The sequence below is a fragment of the Cataglyphis hispanica genome, chromosome 8 (assembly GCF_021464435.1).
Source record: "Cataglyphis hispanica isolate Lineage 1 chromosome 8, ULB_Chis1_1.0, whole genome shotgun sequence".
NCBI classification, from domain to species: Eukaryota; Metazoa; Arthropoda; class Insecta; order Hymenoptera; family Formicidae; genus Cataglyphis; species Cataglyphis hispanica.
Genome location: NC_065961.1, coordinates 3,010,581 through 3,036,826, shown reverse-complemented (window position 1 = coordinate 3,036,826; position 26,246 = coordinate 3,010,581). Strand labels below are relative to the sequence as shown.

The window sequence follows — 26,246 nt, the reverse complement described above, 5'->3', positions numbered from 1 at the left end:
TCGGAGTTCAAGAAAGAAAAAAAGTAATTGTAGAGAAAGAAATGGGTCAATTTGCCTGTAATAAGAGCTCTTGATTCGGTTATTCACTTCAGTTACTTTTCCGGGTCGTCGGTATGCTCGTAAAACGCGTGTCTTGAATAAAGGTAATACACTCGACACTCGGACTGCGATCCGTTATTTCGAGGGTACTCACCGACAAAACCAGTTTTTATCGTTTATCCACCAAACGTTATTCGGTCGAGCACGTCGACGTCATTTACCAGTTTACACGTTACACAGATAACGCGTTTAAAACTTTATTTTTTTAGCTTTCTCAGGATGTACCTTGCGAGAGCGGATATCGCACCGTACGATCAGAAGTCGAGGAACAATAATTACTTCCACGGCACGCGAACAGGAAGCTTTACAAAACTGCGAACGTATAATGTACCTTTCCGTTCGTAATGATTAAGTAAAAGTCAAGTTTCCAAAAACGCACGAAGATACTTTCCAGGCGAATTTTATGACGAATTTCAAGTTTTCTCTAGCGAAGAGTGTAGTGATTTTTCAAATTTTCATGTTATCTCTCGAACAAAATAAACTAACAATAAATTATACCGATTCATTTACAGCTCTTGACAAAAGTATGCCAAGCGCCAGGTGGACATGCAGCTGTCTCGGAAGCGGTGTCGACGCTGAGACTTAAATACGGGGAAGGAGGGAGATTCCGATTTTTAGCGGGTGCTCTTTTAGCCCCTAGAGCAGCTATTGCATTGAGAGTTGCGGGAGTTTCGTTTTTAAATGCTTTCTTGAAATCCGCGCCTCGCACACAAACCAAATTGTATATCCAGGTGAGATTACAAGGTCGTTCGATATGTATTTTGTTCTTATCTTTCTGTTTATTTATATAACATACTAAAAAACGATATATAGAGAGTATTACAACATATATGCTTACAAACATTTTTAACATAATGTATATATAATTTATTTCTATATCTCTTAAAATAATTACAGTTAAAAAATAAAAACAACTATGTTATTTTGCATGTAAAGATTCGTCTTTATTATTTTCAAATATATTTTTTTTCAGGCTGAAGCCTGCGAAGCTGGCTTAGAGCCGCAGGTACTTCACGAATGGCTGAGGGAATTCGATGGACGCGAGGAGGATGCTTTAACTGATTTACTGCACAAAGAAATTCAAAAGTGGACACATAATTGTGTTGACGTGGATGCTCTGCAACGTAGGGTGATGCGCGCAGAGGAAACCTGCAGGATACTTAGTAAAAAGGTGTCACTCCTACAGATACAACTTGAGAAACGAAACAATAGTGATTCGGAAGAACGAGATAAATCTGCACCAACAGTTCTCACTATCGTTAAGAGTCCTAAAGTATCCTCGAATGGAGAAGACGAAGGTATTAGCTCCTCGGAAAGATCCAGCAGTCCCGAAGATACGAATCATCAAGCGAAGATCAATCGGCAGAAGACCTCGCCTACGCACAGCAATGATCAGGAAACAACGATAGACGATGTAATCGAGGAACTGAGAATCATTGTAAAGGATGCCGAAGAAGAATTCAGTGACCAAACTCAGGAACTGAACCGTCGTGCTAATATGGATCAAGAAATCATTTGTAATGAACAGGAATCGGTTAAAACCAAATTATACAGATCGAATTCCAAAATCTCGTTGAATAACTCTGAAAGTTATATGTACGAAAAAATATCCAAGAGAGATCAGTATACAGATTTGAAAATATTAAGGTCGAATCCGTGCTCCAATACATCTCAAAATCAAATGAAAGACGAGCAAATTACTTATTTTGGCAACGATCAAGATTACAATACAGACTCAAGCGGCACAAAGAGGCTGAACATCGATGTGCCGCGCAAGATATCCAAGTCGTCGATGGAAGGCAGCGTAAAAATTATCATTAAAGGACCTGACGTAGAAGAAGCGATAGTACCAGCCATTTTGCATCCACAACCGCCAAGAAGAGCGCCACCATGTTTATCGGCTATTATAGCCGCCAGACATTGCGATCTTACTGATCACGCGGAAACATACAATTCTCATGATGAAGAAATCGAAGAGGAAACTCTGGGCGATGGTAGCGATTCTCTGCTGAGCGCTTCCAGGCTCAAGTATAATGGCAAACATCAAATTTACGATGAACAAATTAGAAGTATTAACGCAAATCAGGTGCAGAAATTAAATAAGACCACCGATGCTATTAAATTCGGGAAGAGCTGCGATGATCTACGCCACTTTGAGGAAAATGAAAACGCGAAAGACAGAAAAATTGTGAGAAGTTATGACATCTCTAGCGGATCCAAATCAAGAATTGTTACGGATGTCGGACCGATTAACCGAAAAATCGACGTTTACACACAATTCGATTCTATTCCCAAAGGATTCGAGACATCCTCCGGACAATCCATCGATCAACGGACAATTCGTCAACATAGCTCCAAGTATAAAAGCGAGATAGAAAAGAAAAAATATTTATGTCGCTCAGCCAGTCACGATTATCTCGAATCAAACGTATCCAGTCCGTCACAATCGAGACGATCAGGTAGCAAAGTGGAATGTCGCATCAGAAAGTTCGAAAGTTTAAATTCTTTCGATGAGCATCGGAGTTTACAAAATTACGGCAGATCGAATGGTTCGGAAAATCTTGGTAAACGAGAACAGGCATTACTACTGGCCGATCTTTCCAGATTTAAAATGCGCAGATCGGAATCTTTTCATCACATATCCCATCGCGTGTCAAAGAAGGATCAGTGCTCATCAAAAGGAGAAAGTGACAGTGGTCTTTTTTATGTCACGGACTTTAATCTGGAGCCTCTTGTCACGAGAAGACCGCGATCAATTGACGCGCCAAAGTCTCCTAATCCGCTAACGAAATCCCTGGATAGGATTGATGAGGGTCTAGATTCGATGGTCGATATCGTTATTACGCAAGAGCAGAGTCAATGGAATGGTGGTAAACGTCAATCAAAAACGAACAAATGCCGCGACGAGAAACAACTCACGAGATCAAAATCAATCAAACTTGATGATTTTTGCGATAACTCTTCCGCGCTTAAGAAACAGGTAAAGCGAGACATTTCCGCTTCTAGGAATAAGCATTCAAGAAATGAAGAATCGGTATTGTACCACGTTAACAATAAGCAGTTAAGAAACGATGAATTTTACGAACAACAAAGAACTCACGAATGGAATTACCATAACGAATTGAATTATGCCAAAAGCAAGGATGACATTAACTTGGAAGATTCACCGGTAATATTGTCGAAAAGCAGCATGAGACATAATTCCTTTTGTCAGAAAGATAATATCGGTAATAAATTTTCCGGCAAGCCGAATGAATCGGGAATTTTCGCTGGACGAACGTACGATACATTCGGTCTCGGAAAGAGTCGCTTCAATGCGGGCAAATACTCGGGGAATCAACAAACTAAAAAAGAGAACCCCATTGGCAGAAGAAACACGACTTCCTCATTGATTGGAAAACGTGGGAAGGTAACAGATGACGTCTCGGGACTTTATTGAATGTGTGAATTTCGTACAAGGTTTTACAGAGCCAATATATAAAAAGAAAATCTTCTTTATAACAAATGAAATGACAAATAATTCTTATTTAATGAATTTAAAAACAAAGTAATTAATATTTTTAAGTCGCATTTTTATCGAGCAAAAGTAGAGAAAAAATTAAACTTTACAAATATATGATAAATTGTTCTCTGAAATAATCACAGATTTAAAAACAATATATATAAAATATATTAAAAAAATTTTTTTTAATCTACTCGATTTTAAAGTTTTAGATATTTTGAACAAAGAACTTTATTAGAAAATTGATGTAAAAATACGATTATCTTATTTTTAGCTTAAAATCAAATTGCACATTAAATATTACACAGCAAAAGAGAAATAGTTCCATCACTATTATTTATTATTATTTTTCATATTGTCTTATAGCAAAGTAGCAAGATAAGCTCTAATAAATTGTGATGTTAAAAAACTTGTATATATGAAAGCACAAAGACAGATATAAATGAATACATTGCATAAATCAATTAGTATGAATATTTTCTATCAAATGGAAATCGATTAGAAAGTAAGAATGATTTTGAGTGCAATATTTTTGAGTATTATTATGCTATCATATCTCTGTATGATTATGTTTACAATATATGAAAAAATTTTCGATGATAAGTAAATTTTGGTGATGGACTCCTGTGTGCCTTCACTATATTGTGTGATATGGTTCTTTATTAACAACGATTATATATGCAACAATAGTTTAATCGCTAATGAAGATATTTTCTAGATTTCCATATATTAGGTGTATATAATAAATATAAAGACAATAGAAAAATATATCTTCCTGATTCTTATGATCAGGAAAATAAAGCTTAGGCCAAGCAACAGGGTGGTTATTAACTTTTAAATTACAAAAATTATTCTTTACATTGGGGAAAATAAAAATAAGATTTTACATTAAGAAATGATTTTATTTCTATATGTCGCTTTTAATTTATTGTTTTATGTATGTTTAATATCAAATAAAGAGATTATATTACATTCTAATTAAAACTTTATCCTATACTGATGTATAAGATCAAATAAGATTTAATTTCAGCTGGCAGTGGCATGCAACAGTGTGCTTGTAACCTCGCTGAGCTCATGGCAGGAACCACGCGTATTTCTATGAATCATTTCTGAATTATTTAATGCTAAAGGCGCAAATAATTTGTCATGTGTTTGCTCGAGAAATTGTTGCGAGGATTTGTCTAAAATAAAACGAAATGGATGAATATATATCTTGGATGTATACAAATAAAACATATTTTTTAATTTTAATATTATAGTAGTTCATATTATGTTTAACATGTCGATTTCCTTTATTTTGAAATCATTAAAATTGAGCAGTTCTTTTGGAATTCTAAAACATTTTGATTTCCCACACTTTCTTATATTATGTAATCATGGAACAAATGTAAATAAAACAAGAACAAAACATTAATTTATAGAAAAATCTTAGGTTTAAAAAAAAGATTTAAAAACAAAAAAAAATAAAAGAAATCGACTATATTACAATTACAATAGATAATTCAATTACTTTGAGTTGTCGATAATAAGTAAGAGAGCTCTTCCTGAGTCGAAACGTACTGAAATTCATCGCCACATGCACCTTTCAAAACAGTAACAACATCTGATCTTGGATTATAGAAATACAAAGCCTGTTTACGACTACTAAACTCATTAATTAATGTTTTGATACCCTAAATATAAAAAAGCAATGTGTTTAAATTTAAATAAGACATATATCTTTAAATATATATTATTTGATCTTAAAAGACGTTATACCTTAGCAGCTGTAAAATCTGCCCCTAAAATATATCTACAATCGACAACAACTGGCACTTGACTAGATCCTTGCTTTATACCAGCATTACCAACTGATTGCTTTATAAAATCAACTGCTGGGAAATACAAACTATTTCCTGGAGTAACCAACAAGTAATCTGTGCCAGAATCAGTCTATAACAAATGCGATATAAATATCATCAAAATAAAAATTTAGATGCAAAATAATAAAAAGATAATTATTTCAGAGAACAATTTAATGTATTATTCGTCAGAGTTAACTCTTTTTCATAGCTCTACTACTAATATTTTAAAATAATGAAAAAGAAAAAAAAAGATTATTCTTTGAGTTTTTGCTACCTACTGTACATTTGTCGATGTGGACTGTAGGTCTTGCGGAGGGATATAATAAGAACATCAAATTTATGCCGACACCTGACAAGATACCGTACTCCACACCAATAATGAGACAAAACAAGAAAGTAACAAACATCGGTATAAGATCCTTTTTGTTTGATTTCCATATTAGTTTTACAACTTCATATTCGATCATATATATTACTGCACAAATGATGACAGCTGATAATGAAGCTAAAAAAGAATGTAATAATTAAGCTCCAAACTAGTATTTATTGTGTACTATATTGTAAAAAGTTGTATGTATTGTACTATATGGTAAAAAGTTTGTTACCTTTTGGAATAAAGTAAAAATAGGGCGTGAGCAGACTAAGAGCCAGCAGAATCAGAATTCCAGTATATAATCCACCCATTGGGGTCTTTACACCGCTGGCATGATTTACCGCCGATCTACTGAACGATCCAGTAACTGGCATGGAACTCGCGCAAGACCCAAGAACGTTACAAATCCCGAGCGTCAAGAGCTCTTGGGTGGCATCGACTTTACCCTCGTTCATAAAAGCTTTAGCTATGGCTACGTTGCCGAGTACAGCTATTATCGGTACTAATACTATGGCGGTATTCAATTCCGAACACATTTGCGTGAAAGTAAATGTTTGATTGTTTACTCGTGTAGAAAAAGGTGGAAAGTCAAATGGTGGAAGACCCGATCTCACCGGACCTGTTAGAATAAACGGGGATCCAGATTCGGACGAATCATATTTGTACGCAATAGCAGAGCAAATGACAACGACAATGGCATTTCGCGCTGTAGAGATCAGCCATATCGTTTTTGTAAAGATCTTTGATTTTTTACCAACGTTATTTAATTTGACATCCTTCATTTTCTGTAAAATGTATAAAACGTAAAACGTATAAAAAAAAAATTCATCAAGAAGATGTACATCAAATGTAATATGAATATATGTCAAACAAATCTAAAAATTTATGCACATTACCCGAAATAACAATAGAATCACAATACAAGATAAACTCATCCCAGCGTCCCATGGATTCGTATCATTAATATTCTGAAGAACTTTTGTCAGGGTATCCAAAAATCCTTGCGATGAGATTTTTAAACCTAACAAGCCTTTCAATTGTGAAGCGACAATTATAACGGACGTTGCTGACGTGAAGCCCACAGTTACTGGTATCGAGATAAAGTCTATAAGTACACCTAGGACATTATTTTTTATGTGAAAAATTAATAATATCCATTTAAGAGCAAAGACAAAAAAAATTGCCTAAAATTGCTTCAAAATGGCAAAAGAATTTATCTATTTGAAAGCTCTAAAAACTCACAATAATCTTGCGCACACATACCTCGCGTAATTTATATCTTGCGTATTTAAATAAAAATTTTTTTTTTTTCATTCAAAATTTTTACTTTGTATCGCATATATCTAATGCGTTCATTTAAATAAAAGCATGTTTCTTATTCGTTGAGTCAGCATACCTAAACGTAAGCATGCCATTAGTAACTGCAAGCAGCCAGATAAGAACGCAAGGAGTATCGCGAAATCTGCATTTTTTCCTTGCACATAATCATGAGTCATTAATGCCATAAGTGCGGTAGGCCCAATCGTAATATCTTTACAGGAGCCAAATATCGCATAAATAATTGCTCCCATGAATGCCGAATAAAGACCATACTGAAAAGAGATGAATTACTATTAATAATACTATAATATATTCTTGATTTATAATGCATCTAATATAAAAAGCAACATAGAAAATATAACATATTATATTATTCATTAATAAAAATTCCATATAATACTAGTGAGTGTATACATAAGTATACATAAGTAATATTCTGTATTTTATTTATATAAAATGATATTGTTTTACATGAGATATTATACCTGAGGTTCCAAACCAGCCAATGTCGCGTATGCGAGTCCCTGCGGCATAACCGTGAGACCAACCGTGATGCCGGCTATCAAATCGCTAAAGAATTTTTCCGAATCATATTTCGATAGCCATGCTAAAATGGGAATACGTCTCGATGCTAATTTATATAGCCGATCGATGCAAGTTTTTCTTTTCCAACGTTCGGCCTCAGTCGCCATTCTGGATCAAATCAGCTTGATGAGAGCAAAGCGATAAACAAATATGTATGTAAATATATAAATCCTCTCTATTATTTTTTTAATTTTCACATTTTTATATTTATTAAATAATAATATGCTAATAATGTTGACGATATTTTAATATTTTGCATGCGGTCGAACAAATATTTGCCTTTTGAGATTAATTTATTTATATATGCAAAGGAAAATTGAACCACATTTAGTATCAGATTACATATATTTACATATATTTCTTATTGCAGTTAAAATGGCAATCGTTTATAATAATAAGAACCCTATTTGTTAACCAGTCTTATAGTTTCTAACGGATTTATTATTAATCTCAATTAATCAGAAGTGATTGGCGAATATAATTGCTGTTATTATTACTCCGTAAAGCTTCTATGATGAATAAAATTATTTTAAAAAACATCCGGTTTATCTCTTACTACATACAAATTACACACATGTGTAAATCAATGACGTTTTCTGGATTGTACGACACTGATAAGAAGTATTTATATTTCATCGTAAAATATATAATCATCATATAAATTAAGCATATATGATAATAAATTTTATAACGCTTTTCTGTCATGAAAATCGATTGAATTATACATATATGACGTTGATAGCAAACGCGTTAATTTACATTTATACGTGTAAAACACATGAATAAAGATAAGTATTTTAATATAAATTCAAATTAATCGTTTGTATATATATGAAATATATCAATCATCTTGTAAAGAAATGTATGCATTTAAATTTCATATCATGATCGTTTAAATACATGCATAAAAACACGTTATATACATATATATATATATATACAGCGATTAATCCTTCCCGATTGCTCTGAATGAATCAATGTCGTTATCTGGAACGCATATAAGTTTGCTCGCGAGAGAAAGAATTGATAGAATTTTATTATGGAATTTATTGTGAAATTCATAATCTTGCAGTAGAAGATTGCAGTAGAAGATGCAGTAGAGATATCACGCGTCCTTGGATAAGTGTACTATTAGAGTTTACCATAGGTAATAAATGTAGAACCGTAACACCGTAACAATAACCGATTGGGGATAGGAAGAGCGGTGTCCGCAAAAGCAAATACTTTCACTGGGAGAGAAACAGATTTCGCCAAACATGTATATTTCGTTTTTCTCACTCTTTCTCTCTCTTTCTCTCGTCAAGGTCACTTCAATTCATAGAAGCTAAAAGGACTATTTCTGTGTGATGACATTTATTATTGAAACTTTTTGTCGAAATTGTACTCAAAGTTTGCACTCGCGATTGGAAATTCCGGCAGACCGTAGACTGAAAGTTCGTCTGTCCCGTCAAGCCTCTTATATACTCGGATAACGAACTTGTTGGTCGGGGAAAAGTTGCTGTTAACCTTCGCACTTTTTTACAGAAATCACGAAAAAGACGCATGAAATGATCGATACCCTTATATATATATATATTCTGCTAAATATATTTATTAAGATAAATTTGACAAATCTGTTTTTGCGCCTTTTTTCTATATATTTATATATTGTACAAAAATGTATATATAATTAGTTAATATAATTAGTAGAATATATATAAAGAGATAGAAACAATTATAAAATTATTATATAATATATTAAGAGAAAAATTTCAAGATTCATTTTATAGGCGAAAATATATACGAAAAATTTAATACTACTCCAGTCTGTTTCTTTTTTTTTCAAAAATTGAATATATTTATATATAATATAACATTATTTAAAAATTTAAATATTATATACATACATATACTTATATATATTTGAAAATTTATAAAAATTATATTATATACTGGACATTAGAAACCTTGTACGCTTTATTCTAGAAAGAGTTTCAAGACTAACCGGGTTAATCATTGAATCGCATAATACTTTTCAGATAACAAAAAAGTTATGCGCTTAATGAACACGATTGCTTCAGCGATTCTTCATCGATTAGGCGCAATTAATTCTCACATACATTTTTGCATACATACCTGAGAATCTTACTCTGATTAAAAACGCATTACGAGTCGTCGAATGGCGTGTACGTGTGGATATCACGTAAAATTTTTCGTGAAATACCATTTATCCATATTGACCTCATTGTTTACCAGATCGTTCAAAAGAGTCGATGGAGAGATTCTGCAAGAGCGTCAATCTGTTTGAAAGCGAATATACAACCTTGACTTACTTATATTTCGAATCTTCTAAATATGTTTTTTTCTCGATATATACATGTCGTTTTCTAACAGAAGAAGAAGCGAAATCTACGGACGTTAAATGTAATCTAATCATAATATTATGTGCGTTGGCGATGCATCCTCGCATGTATCGAGGCCTCGTAACAGCGAGGCTATTCATACGATATACATCATTTCAATTAGAACTGATAAATTGATCTGAATTCAAAATATGCGCCTATTATAATAAATAGTTCAATCAGCTGATGTGTCAGAAAAAACGCAAAAATTGTGCGTATGTCATTTGAATTAAAAAAAAACATATCAATTAAGAATCACAAAAAAAAACTTTTATTTTGTTTTGTTTTTTGCAAATCCAATGAAGGCGTGTACGTGTGTGCAAAAAAAAAAAGTTAAACCAGGATTTTTCACATATAACTCAATTCCAGAAAAATTTATCTTATTTTTCAATAAAATTTTTCTTATTTGTCACTATTTAATTTGGACACATTTACATTCATACACATGTTATATATAAAACCATTTCCTAGCAATTGCAATGACTTGAAGAATGTGCTGAGTTTGCAAAAGTCAAGAATTCCGTAAACAGATCATACAAAATTCAAAGTTTAAGTAATTAAAAATATTAATGATATTATTACGAGATGTGTCAATACATTTTAACTAAATGAAAAAAATGCTTTCATCTTATTTAAAACGCGCGAAAACTTTCATTTAAAAAAATTGATTCCATTTATAATATCGATTATAATATATAATTCTATATATTATGATAATATTGATGACGTTTACGTTTCTTGAAATGAAAAAATATCTCATTGAAGTATTTTCATATCAATGTGTATATACACGTGTACTTGTATATATCTAATAATCGAAATGAACAAAAATTAACAGAAACAGCTTTTCTTTTTAAAAAAATTTCTTATAATAAAACGAGTTTTTTAAATTTATTTAAGTCGATATACCCGATTCTGTCGCATTTAATCGAGAACTCGTGTAATTAATTGAAAAATCACGATATAATATTGTCGCTTAATTATTTGTTGCAAGTATTTTGATAAAATATATATATCGTATAATTTTCTTTAACCTAAAGGCACTTACAGAGAAGAATTGCTCCGTCGTTGATGTGTCAAAATGAATCGAAATATTCCCGATTCGCGAATATCGAAGAAATATTCTCGTCTTACATGTAAAAATCGTAACAAAACTTATGCACTTGAAACTATCTTCCACAGGAACCTACTGAGATCCTGTAGAGAAATTGATCTAAATTCCAAACTGCAAAATTACTCACTTTGACAGATATTGGACGAATGAACCAATGAACACCAACGTCTAGTTCAACCGGCGTCTATCGTCAATCGTCAGCAGTTTACAGCCCACAGTTTGTCAGAGGTTCGGGGTTACCAACTGTAGCGAGCAAATAAATATTGACTAAAGTCTGTTCATTTTATTTGCATTTCATTTTAGCAAAATTTTAAATACAAAAATTTTCTCTCTAATTTTTTTTAAACTCATATATGGTTTGTATATTTTATTGTATTTATTAAATTCATATATATATATATATATATATATATATATATATATATATATATATATCGATGTTGATTTGTTGGCTCTAAAAGTAAGAGCCAATCACATTTGATTGCTACTGACAATGAGCGTTTTTTTTTGTTGAACACAGTCAATATTTTATTGTTTAAGAATTGGCAAGAATGATGTACAAACTTGCGAGTTATGTCGCGCATGCGCGAAAACGAGAATCTAGAGAACAACACTGATTTCTGATTTGGAGTTTGGAGCAAGAACGATTGTTATCATTGAATCGACAACAGTTTTAATCTCTTCTTAATTTTTTTGATTCTGTTATTATTTATTACTGATTTAAACGTCTTTCTACAGTATATTCGAAATGTCTACGAAATCCTCAGTGGATTTGCGAGCAGAGTTGGCAGAATTAGTAAAACGTAAAGCTGAAATAGCTGTGAGTATATGTATATGTCAAAAACTTTTGTGCATATTATGTCAAATATACGCACAGAATATTATATATTTACATATATTTACACGAAAACTTGTAAAACTTTTTAATTTTTTGTACAATCTTATTTCGTATTATTTTATTTAGCTACAAATAATATGAACAACTGGTTTACGAAATTACGAGGTTATAACGTTAGAAAATAAATATAAAAATATTTTAGAAAAAAGATCTTAAGAACATAAATTTATTTTTTAAAGGAAAAGTCATCTAATTATATCTTTTACGTTATAAGATATAGCAGCTATTAATAGTATAATGCATTAGATGCATTTGTAGGGAAGTAAATTTATAGGTTAATTTTTGCAGGATACATTAGCTAACTTAGAACGTCAAATATATGCCTTTGAAGGAAGCTATTTAGAAGACACACAATTGTATGGAAACATAATAAGAGGTTGGGATAGGTATTTAGCAAGCAACAAAAATACTAACAGTAAAGCTGACAAACGTAACAGAAAATTTAAAGAGGCCGAGAGATTATTTTCTAAATCATCTATTACATCTATGGCAGTAAGTAAATAAATTTAAATAAAAATTTAATTTTTATATATACATTTTATTGCATGGATAAAACAAAAAGTACTATTTTATTATTATCTAATTAAATAATTACTTAACTTGTAATTTTCTTTGTAATATTTGTATATTATTTTAATTTTGTTAGAGTACAATAGCTAATTGTATTGTTTCTTATTACAGGCAGTTAGTGGACTTGTAGAGAATGCACAAGAAAAAAGTAAGGATCTCAATGGATATTCATGATTATCATATTATGATTATTTATTTATAAAAATAATATTCTTGTATTTTGTACACACATTTTTCTTTATTATTCTCTTTTTTGTAGAAACAATGATAATTTTATGAATGCATTAGTAGTGACTGGTGTTTGATTAAGTTATCTGATTGTGTTATTTTGTACATATTATGTTACAAATAGATTATATTTGCACTGATTTTTTTTCTGTTTGGATTGCTTCACATCTAAAAGAATAATATTACTAGAGCTAGCATTTGATATCTATATTTACGAGTATAAAATATTATTGATATAACTTAATATTAGAGTATTAGAAATTTAATATTAGAGTGCAATGCTAAGCTTAAGTAATTAAATAATTCTTTTAGTTTGAATAGAATTAGTTGCTATATCTCTGTTATGTGTTTAGTAGCATATAAATAATATTTTATTATAAATTATATAATGGTATTTTTCTTCATTTTCCTATTAATCTCTATAAAAAATTTTGCACATACACATACACATACATGTATTTTGAGACCGTGTATTTGATGACCATGCTTTAAGAGAGTATTGATATAAACTTTACAAGTACAGCAGAGTAGCAAGTAAATAATTATAATATTTATTAAAAATATATATAATATTTTGTAAATATTTATATTATACATAAAAGTTTATTTTTTAGAACAGAAAAGAGACCATACTCACTGCGAGCATAGTCTGGATGAAAATTTTTTATACATTCTCTCTAACATTTGCTTATGCACTTATGTCACTCTACAAACAATATCAATTTTTTGCTTTCTCTTTACTTGTATGCTGTTAATAAGATCCCTGCTTAATTCCAGTTGAACGATACAGTGAGTCGGAGTCTCAAATTGGAAATAGTGGAAGTGAAGACAATTGCAACTTTGGCAATTCAAATGCAATCTCTTCTAGCAATAATAAAGAAGCTAGTGGAAAAAATCATACTTCTATACAAACTGGATATGCCCAAAATAATGGCACTCTTAATAGTTCGGAAAATACTTCAGTTCAATTTACAAATGGATCAATGTCCAATGGAAATTTAGAACACATTACCACACCTGTTAAAGAATGTCACAGTAATAGCAAAGATTCAAATAAAAATAAATCTGCAAACAGCGCAAAAAAGAATAGCAATAAAAGATCTAGAAATAGGTAGAAATTCTTTTAATTATACATATGTATTAATGGTAAAATGCATTAACTCTTTGTTACATGGTATTAAGTGATACACATTGCACTCGTTATTTATGAATGACGAGACTAGAGACTAGCTCTAAGAATCTTTACTCATTTATGACATTGTATTCATTATGTTAATATTTGGTGCATAATATCTGAAACATATTAATACTAAAAAGGCGATTTAGATGCTCATTTTTGTATATAACAGAAACAAAACATTTCCATTTTAATTTAAACTATATTAAAAATTAATTAAGTTAATACATTTTATCTTATGCTAATAAATTAATTTCTTTATATTATATGTATATGTATTAATAAACATACATAATACGTTAATACATGTTATAAAAAGATAAAAAGAATCTTTTATACTTATAATACTTATTACAATATTAATTCTTGAGAAGCTATTTTTTAAATTTGCTGAAAAATATTTGTTTAAAAAAGATATACACGCGAATTTATAAAAATATATTCTTTGATAGTGCATATAACAATTGGAAAGCTATGATATATAAATATTAATAATTACATCATTTTTTTTCTATTTTGAATATATATCATAGAAATAAATAAAATAAAGTAATAAAAATAAAGATATTTCAGATTTTTTCAAGATCTGTAAAATTTAAAATATTTAATTCAATTAGAGGTTTTATTGAGAGGTCTTCATTTTTTATCATGTACATATAAAATCAAAATTGTGTTATCAATAAAAGATTTAAAATTACAAGTACAGAAACGCTATTGTTTGAAAATACATTTATTGAAATTTATTTCTGTACACAAAAAGGTAAAAAAATTATACACCATAATACAGAAAAAAAACTTAATTATAACAACTTTACATACATAATACATAATTCCCCTTATGGAAAAATAAATCGTAAATATATAGAATTATATACAATGCGTTATTCTCGAAAAGTTTGATTTTAAAAATTGGAAGATTATTAAGAAATATAAAGTTTAAAGAAAGTTATTATCAATTTTTTAATTCTCTCAAAAACGCTCTTAAAGCTTCATATTTTATTCTAAATTTTTTATTTATTTTTATAAAAAAAAAAACACCTTTTTCTCGATTGTAATACGATTTCTCGAGTACACTGTATAATATATTTAAGTATATTTATATTATATATATATATATATATATATATATATATATATAAAATATAGATTAAATATATATTACATACATAAAAGAACCACCCTAAAATTTAAAAAAAACATATAATAATATTTGATACATTATAAAAAGCTATCAATATATGCAAAATATTTATCTAAAAAAAATATATGTTTTGTATGAAAAGAAAATTAGCAGAGATTAAGTTAATATGTTAAATTTTATGCCTGTCGTTTGTAAATTCGGCACCGGGTATAAATGTTTTTATTTCGGCTGCAGATCTTGCGTTCTTTGGAGGTTCGCTTCTAGTTACAACCGCGTTAAAACCATTACGATCATCTGCTGTATAAGAAACAGTACGAATAGTCCCATCTGCTTCAACAACCGAATATTCTCCTTTAACTGCATCTCCGTCTCGTTCTTCCCACGCTGATTTGGAGTCACCGGTATATCCATCGATCACGCCGTAATTAAAGGAATATTTGGGATACGCCTAATAAAAAAATATATTGTATAATTTTTTATTATATATATATATATATATATATATATATATATATATATATATATATATTAGATTTTCATTGTATCTGCACCGCCATTGTATTGTTCGTTCGAGCAAAACAATTTAATTAAGAAATATGAAATTGTGTATATATATTGATATTATATATATGGCGTATCCTATCAAAAAAATTTAATGGCTATCTTCCATTTTTGTTATTTTAACTTTTTATTTTCGTTATTTAATCGCTTTATTTTTAATTGTTATATTATTCACCATATTCTGGATATCCTTTTCCAACGACTTTGGTTCAGTAGCTACAATAGCAGATGCAGATTTGACAATGGGTGGCGCAATGTAAACCAGAGAAGACGTTCTTGGTAAAGGCTTATATAACAGAGGCGCCGACACTTTGACATATGTGGGTGATGGTATATTACTCGGTGGTCCAGACGCATCACTTTTCATTGATGCAAATTTCAATACGCACGCGATAGTTGACCCGAATGCATCCAATGATGCTGAATCGATAGGAGTGCACGAGTATGCACGTCTCGAGTTTTGGAATGGTTGCGAGAAATATCTACTGCAAAAAAAAAAAAATAAATGAGACAGAATATTTTTTTACTTTTTTTTTCTCGTAAAGTCGATATAACATTAGAAGGTTTTTTTATTCAAACCATTTTGCACTTACTCTCGAAGAAGATTCGCTCGACTAAAGCTGAGTAATAGAGTACACAAGAATAATATCTGAGAACAGAAAAAAAGACACGTGAGAGACAGTATCTCGCGATATTATTTATACCTGAATAATCGTTTCGCGTAAGACATGTGTGATTTACTATTTGAAGAAATCAAGAATTATTATTATTATTGATATTATACTAGCGGCGATGCTTCTATTGCATAATAGAGATTCGTGCAGCTAGATTACAGTTTCTGTTTCACGTTCTCTTCGTGTTCACCATACAATGCGCTAGATCTATTATCGTTCTTCCGAGATGAGAGTCGAAAAAATATTCGATTCTACACACAACACATATGCACACAACACTCGTACAAATCGCATATACATATATTTGCGCTGTGTCTAAAACATATTCTAAAGATAATAATTTAAAGATAAAATATGATAACGTAATCAATTCATTCAATTAATTCAAATGTATTGATGCAATCTTCTATGATAATTTTTATGTAGATCAAGTTACAAAGACACATTACGTGATTCATCCATTCATCTTTGATGCTGAAAAATCGGTTCTTCTGATAATCATATTGTTATGAACAAACATTATATAAGTTTAAGAATAAACATGAGAGTGAATGTTCACGATATTGTATGTAAAGAAGAGTCGTATTCGTGGGATGCTGCAACTCCTCGAGAATCAATATACAGAGTGGTCACACAACTGTTAATAGTTTAATATCTAAGCTATCAATTTTTTAATTGTTTTCTTGAAATGTTACATAGGTACCTACTTTAAATTTTTAAATTGTCTTCCATACTTTATCCTTCAAGAATGTCATAAGAGGAGATCAATCTTGACTTAAATTTAAAAATCTGTAGAGATCTATAAAATTCGAAATCAATATGATTAAAAAAATAAATCGCATAGTTATTAAGAAAAACTATTAACATTAATGCAAGCCACTCTATGGATGTAAAAGTTATAATAAGCAGGCAAGCGAAATTTTCGTGACAACAAAAAATCCATTTGGCATGCAAAAATATTATTGAAAAAGCATAAGCGAAATATAATATTTCTAATACTAACCATACCACAGATGTTTTCTTCCAAATTACATTTCCGCATAATGAAGAACATTATTGTAATCCGTGCGCGAATGCTGATGAGAATGCCAAAAGCATGTAATGTGTAGGATGCCTTCCCTCGTTAAATTGCCGAATGTGCCGTATCTTTTTTTATTTTTATTTGCTAACGTCTTTTCTTTAATCACACATTTTCACACAGAAATGTTTCGTGTCTAATTAAAAACGGTATTATCGTAAGAATGGTGCATATACCTTACACACTCTCTCTCTTTCGGAATCGTATTTTCGCCGTTCCGATAACGCGAGGACGTCTCGAAGCAAGCAACGTCTCAGAGAGTGTTGCAGCATCTCACGAGTGCGAATCTTCTTTATATACCGCGAACATTCACTTACATTTTTGTTGGTTTCTCGCGTACCTTAACAGCGAGATTGCAGCGATGTACAATCGGGCATTACATTAGGAAGCTCGCATGGGAACATCAGTCATTGTCGATTGTAGTCAGTCCTTGTATCGGATGAACGATCAAATTGATAATCGTCGTAATCATGTTCGCATTGTTATTACAATTTTAAATACCTCCGAAATATTCAAATTCAACTCTGCGAGATTAAACATAATTTATTTTTTACTTTTTTATTTAATAAAATTATTTATTTTTTTATTTAATAGAAATAAAAGAAATTGATGTCTACCTTCAACCACTTAAAAAAAAAAATATATATATATATATATATATATATATATATATATATATATATCTACGAAAAGCTTTTAAATATATATGAATATTATGTTAGATGAGATTCATAAATATACGTCGTATAAGTAAATGAGTTTATTGACTATAAGAGATCTTTCCAAATAATTGAAAATTAAATATCTTTTATAAATCTACAATTAATATATATTTATAATGTATATTGCGAAAAAAATCAGAATTTTTTTTTATAAAAAAAATTTTATTTTTTTTTGTACTTCTACGATTATATTCAAAAATATATTATTCTAAATTAGTTACCCTTTTAGTTGTTCAATAATACGATCGTTACTTTCACTTTGCACATGACGAAAATAATAGTTTAGCAATCTTATAATAGAATAAGCGGAGTCTGCAGGTTGTCTGTTGGTTGTTAGAAATAATAATACTACATTGCACTGTGTTGTATTATTTACACTAATGTCGAATTAATTGTTCCAGTGCTATAATAAAAAGCTTATATATTTAAAATTGATACATCAATCATTTAATAAATAATTAATTTGTAAATGTTCTACTTTAAAATGCTCTCTTTCCGTTTCTTGTGTAATTTAATATATCGCGTATATACATTTGTAATAGTACGTAAAATATATATTTTAGCAACGAATTATCAATAACATATTCGGTCTCGGTGGTGTAAACATTTCGCAGCGCGCTATTGTTAACATATTACGTTATGGCTTGTGACCTTACTTTGTTATCATTCATAAGGCGAGCAGTAAAAGTGATGCGAGATACTCAGTCAAATTTCTTTTTTAAATGCGATGGCAACAAGTATCGGGAAATAATTTGGTATGATTAATAATTAATTATCTTTTACATATCTTAAGTAATACGTAATTATATTGCAACGCTAAATCTCGAAGCGCGTATTTCGTGCCATATAATACACATTTAATCAAGAATTAATTAAATGACAGGAATCAAAAAATTGTAAATTATTGTTTCGTCGCAATATTTTTCTTTCTCTTTATAAGCAATAATTATTATTTCAAAAATACTTAAAGTTTAATTGTATTTTCGTCCACTGTTTTATCGTTTGATTTTCCGACGATCTAAATATGATTCGGATCGAAAATACGCAATAAAATAGTCGAATCGGAGTAATTGACATAACATTAATACATGATACATTAATTATTTATAATTGTTAATTAATTGATTTATAATATATTATAAAATATTTGTATAATTTAATATTCTGTTTGTATATAAAAGTCATAATACGTAAAATATTTCGGCAGCAAATTATCAATAACATATTATCAATAACATATTAGTATTCAGTCTTGATGATGTAAACATTAGCGAACAATAACATAAACATTAACGATACTACACACGTATATACGATTATGGCTTACGGTCTTGTCATCATTCATACGGCGAGCAGTAGAGTAGTAATGCGCGAGTGCGAGACTATCCGTCGAATTCTTTTTCTAAACGCAATTGCGACTAGTATCGAATCATAATTTATTATAATTATTACAATTAATGATTAATTAATTTCTTTGATAAATGACACAAAATTGTATTTCGATAAATCTATATTAAAGCATGATTCATTTTTTGTAAATAAATCGAAGCGACTGAAATAATAATTATAATATCATTCTGTTATAATTTTTCGATTATTAATTTTTAAGCAATAATTATTCATTATTCAAAAATTATAGTATTCAGATTTGACCACATATTTTCATTTGCTATTATATATTCTCGTAATATGATATTCGATAAATTAAATCGTTATATTGTAAAAGAGAAAGAGAAAAAATTATTAATTCTATAAAAAGTAATTCCACGAAATATGTTTCTCCAAAAGCACGACTTTAAACAAATAATATTTATAAACATTTTCACATAACTGTTCTTTTTGAAATTTCTTTCCAATTTTTGTGCAAAAAGATTATAATATAATAAAATTTAAAAAACAAAAGTGCTGCATGTCAAAATTTTTATATTTTATCAAAATAGGTTTAAATATTACATACAAAAGATATATTTTATAGTTCAAAAATAACTTTAATTAATATATATTAATATTATATTTATTATATTAACAAATATATACATTTTATAAATTATACATTTGTACAAATTATAAATATTTATTTTCTTTATTTAACAGACAGAGTTTAGGAATATTTACCCTTAAACATATATATATATATATATATATATATATATATATATATATATATATATATATATATATAATCATGAAATATTAAGTTCATAAAGAAAAAAATCGAATTCTTTTTTATTCTAGCATATTATATTAAATATCAATAAGTATTACTGTATATTAATTAATTCATTTATATATTAATATATATTAATTCATATATTAATTCATTGAATTATGAATATATTCATAATTCATTATGAGTATATTAATTCATTTTCAAACTGCTGTCGCTTCCATGTCAAATCAGACATAAGAGTTTCTTCAACAAATGTTACTTGATTTGAACCATTAATCAATAATATAGAGTGTGTCCTTGTACCATATTCATTTCCAGAAACAAAAATTGAACTAAGCTCTTCATATATTGTCGGATAGTTTTTTTGTAATTCAGGATCTGGTAGACATCTATAATACAGAATATAAGTATTTTAAATAAATTTGGTATTACACAAATGTATCCATGTATATATTATTCTAATGTGTTTATATATATGTGGCATACTTTGTCTGTGATTTTAGGAAACTAATAAGTTCTTCGATAAGAGTATTTTGTTTTGATACATTTGCATTCTGTACAATATGTTTAAATTCCTCTTTTCCTACTTCAACTTTTTTATAAGAACGTTCTATTCCACTATTCCCGATACCTATAATATCATTGTCACACATTTTGGGTCCAGTAGATTTTGTATCACTGCTTAAATAATACGTATTTGCATTGCTGAAAAAATTGTATATTGTTCAAATAATAATAACTTGTAATCTATGCGTAAGATTTTACATTGTAAAATGTTACGTTATGTTATTGTTAAAGTTAAATAGAAACAATAAAATATTGAGGTGTATAACACATATTAATTATTTACTTACTTTAAGTCTAGTAAAATCAAACAGTAAGGATTGTATGGTTGGCCATTCACATTTTCTTCATGTAATTGATTCAAATATGTTTCTATAGAAACATTGGAAGTAATAAAATTCTTTATCAAAAAACCACGATTTTTCTTTGATGAATTAATTTTATTTTCTTTATTAACTAAATTTAAAATAACAGCAGCTTTTCCTTTGATTGACAAAGCTAACCAAGTTCCACCTTCCTTACCAGATTCCATGTCAATACCTAGCACATTTTATAAGGTTTTTTTAAATTAAAAATGTCACAAAAATATTATTTCTTTTTTTTTCATTAAATATGATTTTATTTCTTTGTATTCTAAATTATATAATATATTTAAAGAACATTTGCAATGTTATTTTTTTTAAATAATTTGCTAATATTTTTATCATACCTCCTAAACATTCAGGATGGTTTTTCCAATAATGAGCAGATAATGCAGGACGCTTATATGTTTCATCTCGATTCGTTGCAACTATCAGTCGATAAGATTTAATAAAGGCATTGGGATTGCGATAAATAAACAAGATACACATGATTATTCACAATTATTTTTATAATTAACAGACTTTTCAGGCACACTTGACACACGATATAACTTTTTAGTCGCAATTAAAATAAGAACATTCAAAGAAGAGCATTTTATAGTCAAGATTATATCTATTTTTTTTTTTTTTTGTGATGCTGATAACATTATCAGACATCTCATTCATAAATCAAGATAACAATTATTTGCATATATATATATTGTTACTGCGTTCCATTGTCATCAAAATTCTTTATTCATTTATTATATAAGCATAGCATAAGAGTTCCCGCACAATAAAAAATATAAGAAACAGAAAACAGATATTAGAGATAAGGACTGATTTGATTTTTGTTAAAATAACTTTCTTTTCAATTTCTAGGTTTTTTTGGTACATAGCTTGTACAAGCTATATATGCACCACAAAATCTGGAAAATCGGAAAGAAAGTTATTTTAACAAAAGTCAAGTCAGTTTTTATCTTTAATATTTATTCCCTGTTTTTTACCAAGCATATAAGATTGACTCAACATGCCGTACATTTCTACAAGCCGGTATTCATGGTCCGTTTTTATATTTAAAGGCCGTATTACACTACGGATGCGGAGTCTGTTGGAATTGAAGTTACGGTCGATGATTGTGGATTGACCAATCAGGACAAAGTAGCTTGCCAACTGATTGGTCAATTTGCAACTGTCAACCATAATTCCAACCGTAACCGAGGCAGCAACCTGTAGTGTAATACGCCCTTAAGATCGTCTAATGGTTGTATTACATTACGAGTTGTGTGGTTGGGATTACGATTGATAGTTGCGGATTGACCAATCAGAGCAAAGCAGTTTGACAGTTAGTTGATTTATCGTGGACACAAGCTTTAAAAATAAGAATGGACTATGCATACCGACCTTTGATTGGTTTACAGCATCTTAAAATTGTATGACAGTTAACCACAGCACTGTAGTATAAATGACGTTTCATATATACAAGATGTCCTAAAATTATTAATTAAGCTTTTATCATGAACATCAATTGTATTTGTATACATAGTAACAATCAATTGTATATAGAACAATTGAGAAAACAAAAAGGGAATAACTATTATTTTTTAATAAATAACGAAAAAATTCTACTTTTTTTCAATCTTGCGATATAAATAGACAGCGTGATCTTTTCTAATTTATTTCAAATATGTCGTAAAAAACATTAATGTTTAATTATAAGAATTTAACAATCCTTAAGTTCAATATTCCGTTAAATAATTATTCAATTGACAGGATTTAAAACGCAAATGATTTTGAATTTTTTTTTAAAGATGTAACATTTGAAATATGTTCGTTAATTTCAGAGCATCCTGTAGAGCGATAAATACAAGAAACCGGCGTCATATCGGTCATATGAAGAGATAGTGGATTTAAGGGCGTGTACATACATATATACATAAATACTTAGCGCAAAATAACGTGTGTTTTCGCTTCTTGCCTTCGCTATGTCGCAACGTTTTTAGTTTCTTAGTTTCTTAGCTTCCAAACCTTCGCATTTCCTCTTTGCCTTTTACATAAAAATCATTGTGAAGAATGGGTCAACGTGTCTCAAGAACAGACTTCGAGTGGGTGTATACAGAAGAGCCGCATGCTTCTAGACGCAAGTTAATTCTAGGTATGAAAGAATAATACGGAAAAAGAAAGTAATCAGATATATTAATATATTATTTAGCGATTATTTATTTATTTTTAGCAAGATTTAAAAACATTGAAGATTCAGCATATGTATGGTTAAATATTTTTTTTCTCACTCTCTCTCTCTCTCTTGCATTTAAAATTATTATAATATAAATAAAAAAACAAATATATATATATATATATATATATATATATATATATATATATGTATAAAATATATATGAAATATATATAAAACATTATATATTAAGTAAAGTCAAAGGAAGAAACAAATCATATCATTTATTATAAGAATTACTTTTTATTTCTTCTAATTACTTTTATAATAAAATAATGTTTTAAATATATATAAAAATCATACTGTGAGAATTATAAAAGATTAGTTGAACTTATCGATGAACTTATCAATGTGGCCTTAATCTATTGTTGTGTAATAAATATATAAAAACGCAGAACTGATAACATTGAATTTACGATATATTTCGACATCAAAATTAATTAGTTTGTAAATTGTGTGCACTTAAAAATTAATTGTTTAATATAATATAATATTATTTATTATTAAAATTATTTATTAATACTTAAAGTTTATTTGTGTATGAATGATACAAAGATTTGATATTAAAAAATTTATTGAAATATGTAACAAGAATTAACATATGTAACAAGAAAAGACACAAACTTTATTAATTGAAATTATACTATATATTATCTATGAAATAGATTCATTTTTCATTGTTTTTTTGTTCATTAAATAGATTTAAAATATTCTAAATAAATATTTTTATAAATATGTTATATGTTATATGAATATTATAACATTTAAAAGATATTTTATTAATTTTTTTAGATCATATTTTTTAACTATTTTATTCAATTAATTTTGAAATGTTTGTTATAAAAATAATGCTTTCTTTATTTCAGAGAAATACCCACAGATTAAAAAATTATTTGGATATGATCCAAATTTTAAATGGATTGTAACTGGAATGGTATTACTGCAGTTTTTGTCATTTTTTATTGTCAAAGATTTAAGTTATCCAAAACTTTTGCTATTAGCATATTGCTTTGGTGGTGTAATAAATCATTCTCTTATGCTTGGTATGTATATATCAATTATTAACACAGTAAAGCTGTACTTTATTGTCATGTTATGTACTAAAGAACTAAAGTATAATTTCTAATATATCATTCATTGTTTTACAGCGATACATGAAATTTCTCATAATCTTGCCTTTGGACATGCCAGACCTATGGCTAACCGACTGTTTGGCTTTTTTGCAAATTTGCCAATAGGATTACCAATATCTATTAGTTTTAAAAAATATCATCTTGAACACCATCGTGTGAGTAATATAAAAATTTATTTTATGTAATGATATATTTTAATTTATTTTATATTAACGAAGTATATTTTGATGTTTAGTATCAAGGTGATGAGAAATTAGATACAGATTTGCCAACATTATTAGAGGCAAAGTTGTTCAGTACAACTTTTGGAAAGTTCTGTTGGGTATTATTGCAACCATTCTTTTATGCATTCCGACCTCTTGTAACATATCCAAAAATACCAACTTCTTTAGAATACATCAATTTAATTATACAATTGACATTTGATGGTTGTGTGTGGTACTTTTTTGGTAAGTTTCAGAATTTGCATCCGAATTGAAATAATAATTATTAATAATAATAATTGCATAAATAATTTATAAATTATTAAAAAGCAAAGTGTGTAATTTTAGGTGGTAAAGTATTGTTTTACTTGTTTATTGGCTCATTTATGGCAATGGGATTGCATCCTGTGGCAGGACATTTTATATCAGAACATTATATGTACAAAAAAGGTTTTGAGACATATAGTTACTATGGGCCCTTGAACTTCATCACTTTCAATGTCGGATATCACAATGAGCATCATGACTTTCCTGCAGTGCCTGGTTCTAGATTGCCAGAAGTATGCCAAATATTACAATTTTATTACAGTTATTATACAATAATATGTATAACATATTGTTTTATTTTATTTTTTTTTTTTTATTTTAACTATTTTTATTTTACACAGGTGAAACGTATAGCTGCAGAATTTTATGATAATTTGCCACAACATAATTCATGGATATCTGTTTTGTACGATTTCGTGATGGATCCTGAAATTGGGCCATATGCAAGAATGAAAAGGAGGCATCGTGGATTAGATCAATAGATATATTAATTTCTCAAATTTTCTAGGAATGTATAATTTCTCAAATTTTCTATAGAAATATATACTCATAAGATTTATATTTATATTATTAATTCTATTACTATGAAAAATTGCATATTTGTGGGAGATTAGATACGTACTTTATTTGGAACAAAACACAAATGACACATTTTGGGAAATACGATGGCATATTTGTCTATGTTATAAATGCAAGAGAGATTAGAGAGGATATTAATTTATGATAAATATCTTCTCAATATTCAAATTATCAAGTTGTTTATCTCGTAAGTTTTTGTTTTCTAGAATCTAGTCATGATACCAGCATTTTTTGGTTATTTGGAAAAAAGTATTTTTTTTTCTTACTCAGCACAATGAAAGAAAATAAAAAAGGAACACGATTTATTTTCAATTTTTTCTCTATAATTGGCTATCACATTTCTTTTAATGTTCTTAAGCTGTTAATTGTAATTATTGATATTTTCGACAAAAGCGAGTTTAAATTCGAAAATGATTAATTCTTATA

The 26,246-nt window shown here is 28.8% G+C and overlaps 6 protein-coding genes across 15 annotated transcripts in view; 3 read left to right on the top strand and 3 right to left on the bottom strand.

Annotated features, from left to right (window-relative positions):
* Positions 1-4,573, top strand: part of LOC126851642 (uncharacterized) — a 38,952-nt gene extending 34,379 nt beyond the window's left edge. For all 4 annotated transcript variants that reach the window (XM_050595793.1, XM_050595795.1, XM_050595794.1 and 1 more), the window contains 2 exons: positions 612-830; positions 1,073-4,573. In XM_050595793.1, coding sequence (XP_050451750.1) covers positions 612-830; positions 1,073-3,538 — 2,685 coding nt within the window. In that variant the 3' untranslated portion in view covers positions 3,539-4,573. The remainder of the gene's footprint in view (positions 1-611; positions 831-1,072) is intronic.
* LOC126851643 (sodium-independent sulfate anion transporter) lies at positions 4,483-11,429 on the bottom strand. 7 transcript variants are annotated; one of them, XM_050595800.1, is made up of 11 exons: positions 11,153-11,395; positions 9,839-9,986; positions 8,866-9,236; positions 7,624-7,845; positions 7,215-7,410; positions 6,715-6,935; positions 6,051-6,603; positions 5,724-5,950; positions 5,360-5,533; positions 5,112-5,274; positions 4,483-4,782 (listed from the first exon to the last, which is right to left on the bottom strand). In XM_050595800.1, the coding sequence occupies exons 4-11, from the start codon at positions 7,828-7,830 to the stop codon at positions 4,628-4,630; spliced, it is 1,896 nt and encodes a 631-aa protein (XP_050451757.1). In that variant the 5' UTR covers positions 7,831-7,845; positions 8,866-9,236; positions 9,839-9,986; positions 11,153-11,395; the 3' UTR covers positions 4,483-4,627. The 7 variants fall into 7 exon arrangements, with proteins under 7 accessions (XP_050451757.1, XP_050451758.1, XP_050451760.1 ...); XM_050595801.1 differs by having other exon boundaries at positions 7,624-7,831; XM_050595803.1 differs by having other exon boundaries at positions 7,624-7,831; positions 9,002-9,236.
* A 372-nt stretch (positions 11,430-11,801) lies between these two features.
* On the top strand, positions 11,802-14,473 carry LOC126851648 (chromatin modification-related protein MEAF6). The gene is made up of 4 exons (XM_050595810.1): positions 11,802-12,038; positions 12,405-12,608; positions 12,798-12,834; positions 13,692-14,473. Exons 1-4 carry the CDS (start codon positions 11,967-11,969, stop codon positions 14,027-14,029), a joined length of 651 nt encoding a protein of 216 aa, XP_050451767.1. The 5' UTR covers positions 11,802-11,966; the 3' UTR covers positions 14,030-14,473.
* Positions 14,474-14,843: 370 nt separating this feature from the next.
* Positions 14,844-17,583, bottom strand: LOC126851649 (cuticle protein 19-like). The gene is made up of 4 exons (XM_050595811.1): positions 17,471-17,583; positions 16,387-16,442; positions 15,969-16,278; positions 14,844-15,680 (listed from the first exon to the last, which is right to left on the bottom strand). Exons 1-4 carry the CDS (start codon positions 17,519-17,521, stop codon positions 15,402-15,404), a joined length of 696 nt encoding a protein of 231 aa, XP_050451768.1. The 5' UTR covers positions 17,522-17,583; the 3' UTR covers positions 14,844-15,401.
* Positions 17,584-20,462: 2,879 nt separating this feature from the next.
* Positions 20,463-22,367, bottom strand: LOC126851647 (transport and Golgi organization protein 2 homolog). The gene is made up of 4 exons (XM_050595809.1): positions 21,711-22,367; positions 21,292-21,541; positions 20,924-21,142; positions 20,463-20,826 (listed from the first exon to the last, which is right to left on the bottom strand). Exons 1-4 carry the CDS (start codon positions 21,850-21,852, stop codon positions 20,616-20,618), a joined length of 822 nt encoding a protein of 273 aa, XP_050451766.1. The 5' UTR covers positions 21,853-22,367; the 3' UTR covers positions 20,463-20,615.
* Positions 22,368-23,176: 809 nt separating this feature from the next.
* Positions 23,177-25,806, top strand: LOC126851658 (sphingolipid delta(4)-desaturase DES1). The gene is made up of 6 exons (XM_050595831.1): positions 23,177-23,497; positions 24,445-24,621; positions 24,727-24,866; positions 24,947-25,160; positions 25,263-25,474; positions 25,583-25,806. The coding sequence occupies exons 1-6, from the start codon at positions 23,416-23,418 to the stop codon at positions 25,721-25,723; spliced, it is 966 nt and encodes a 321-aa protein (XP_050451788.1). The 5' UTR covers positions 23,177-23,415; the 3' UTR covers positions 25,724-25,806.
* The last annotated feature ends 440 nt before the right edge of the window (positions 25,807-26,246 follow it).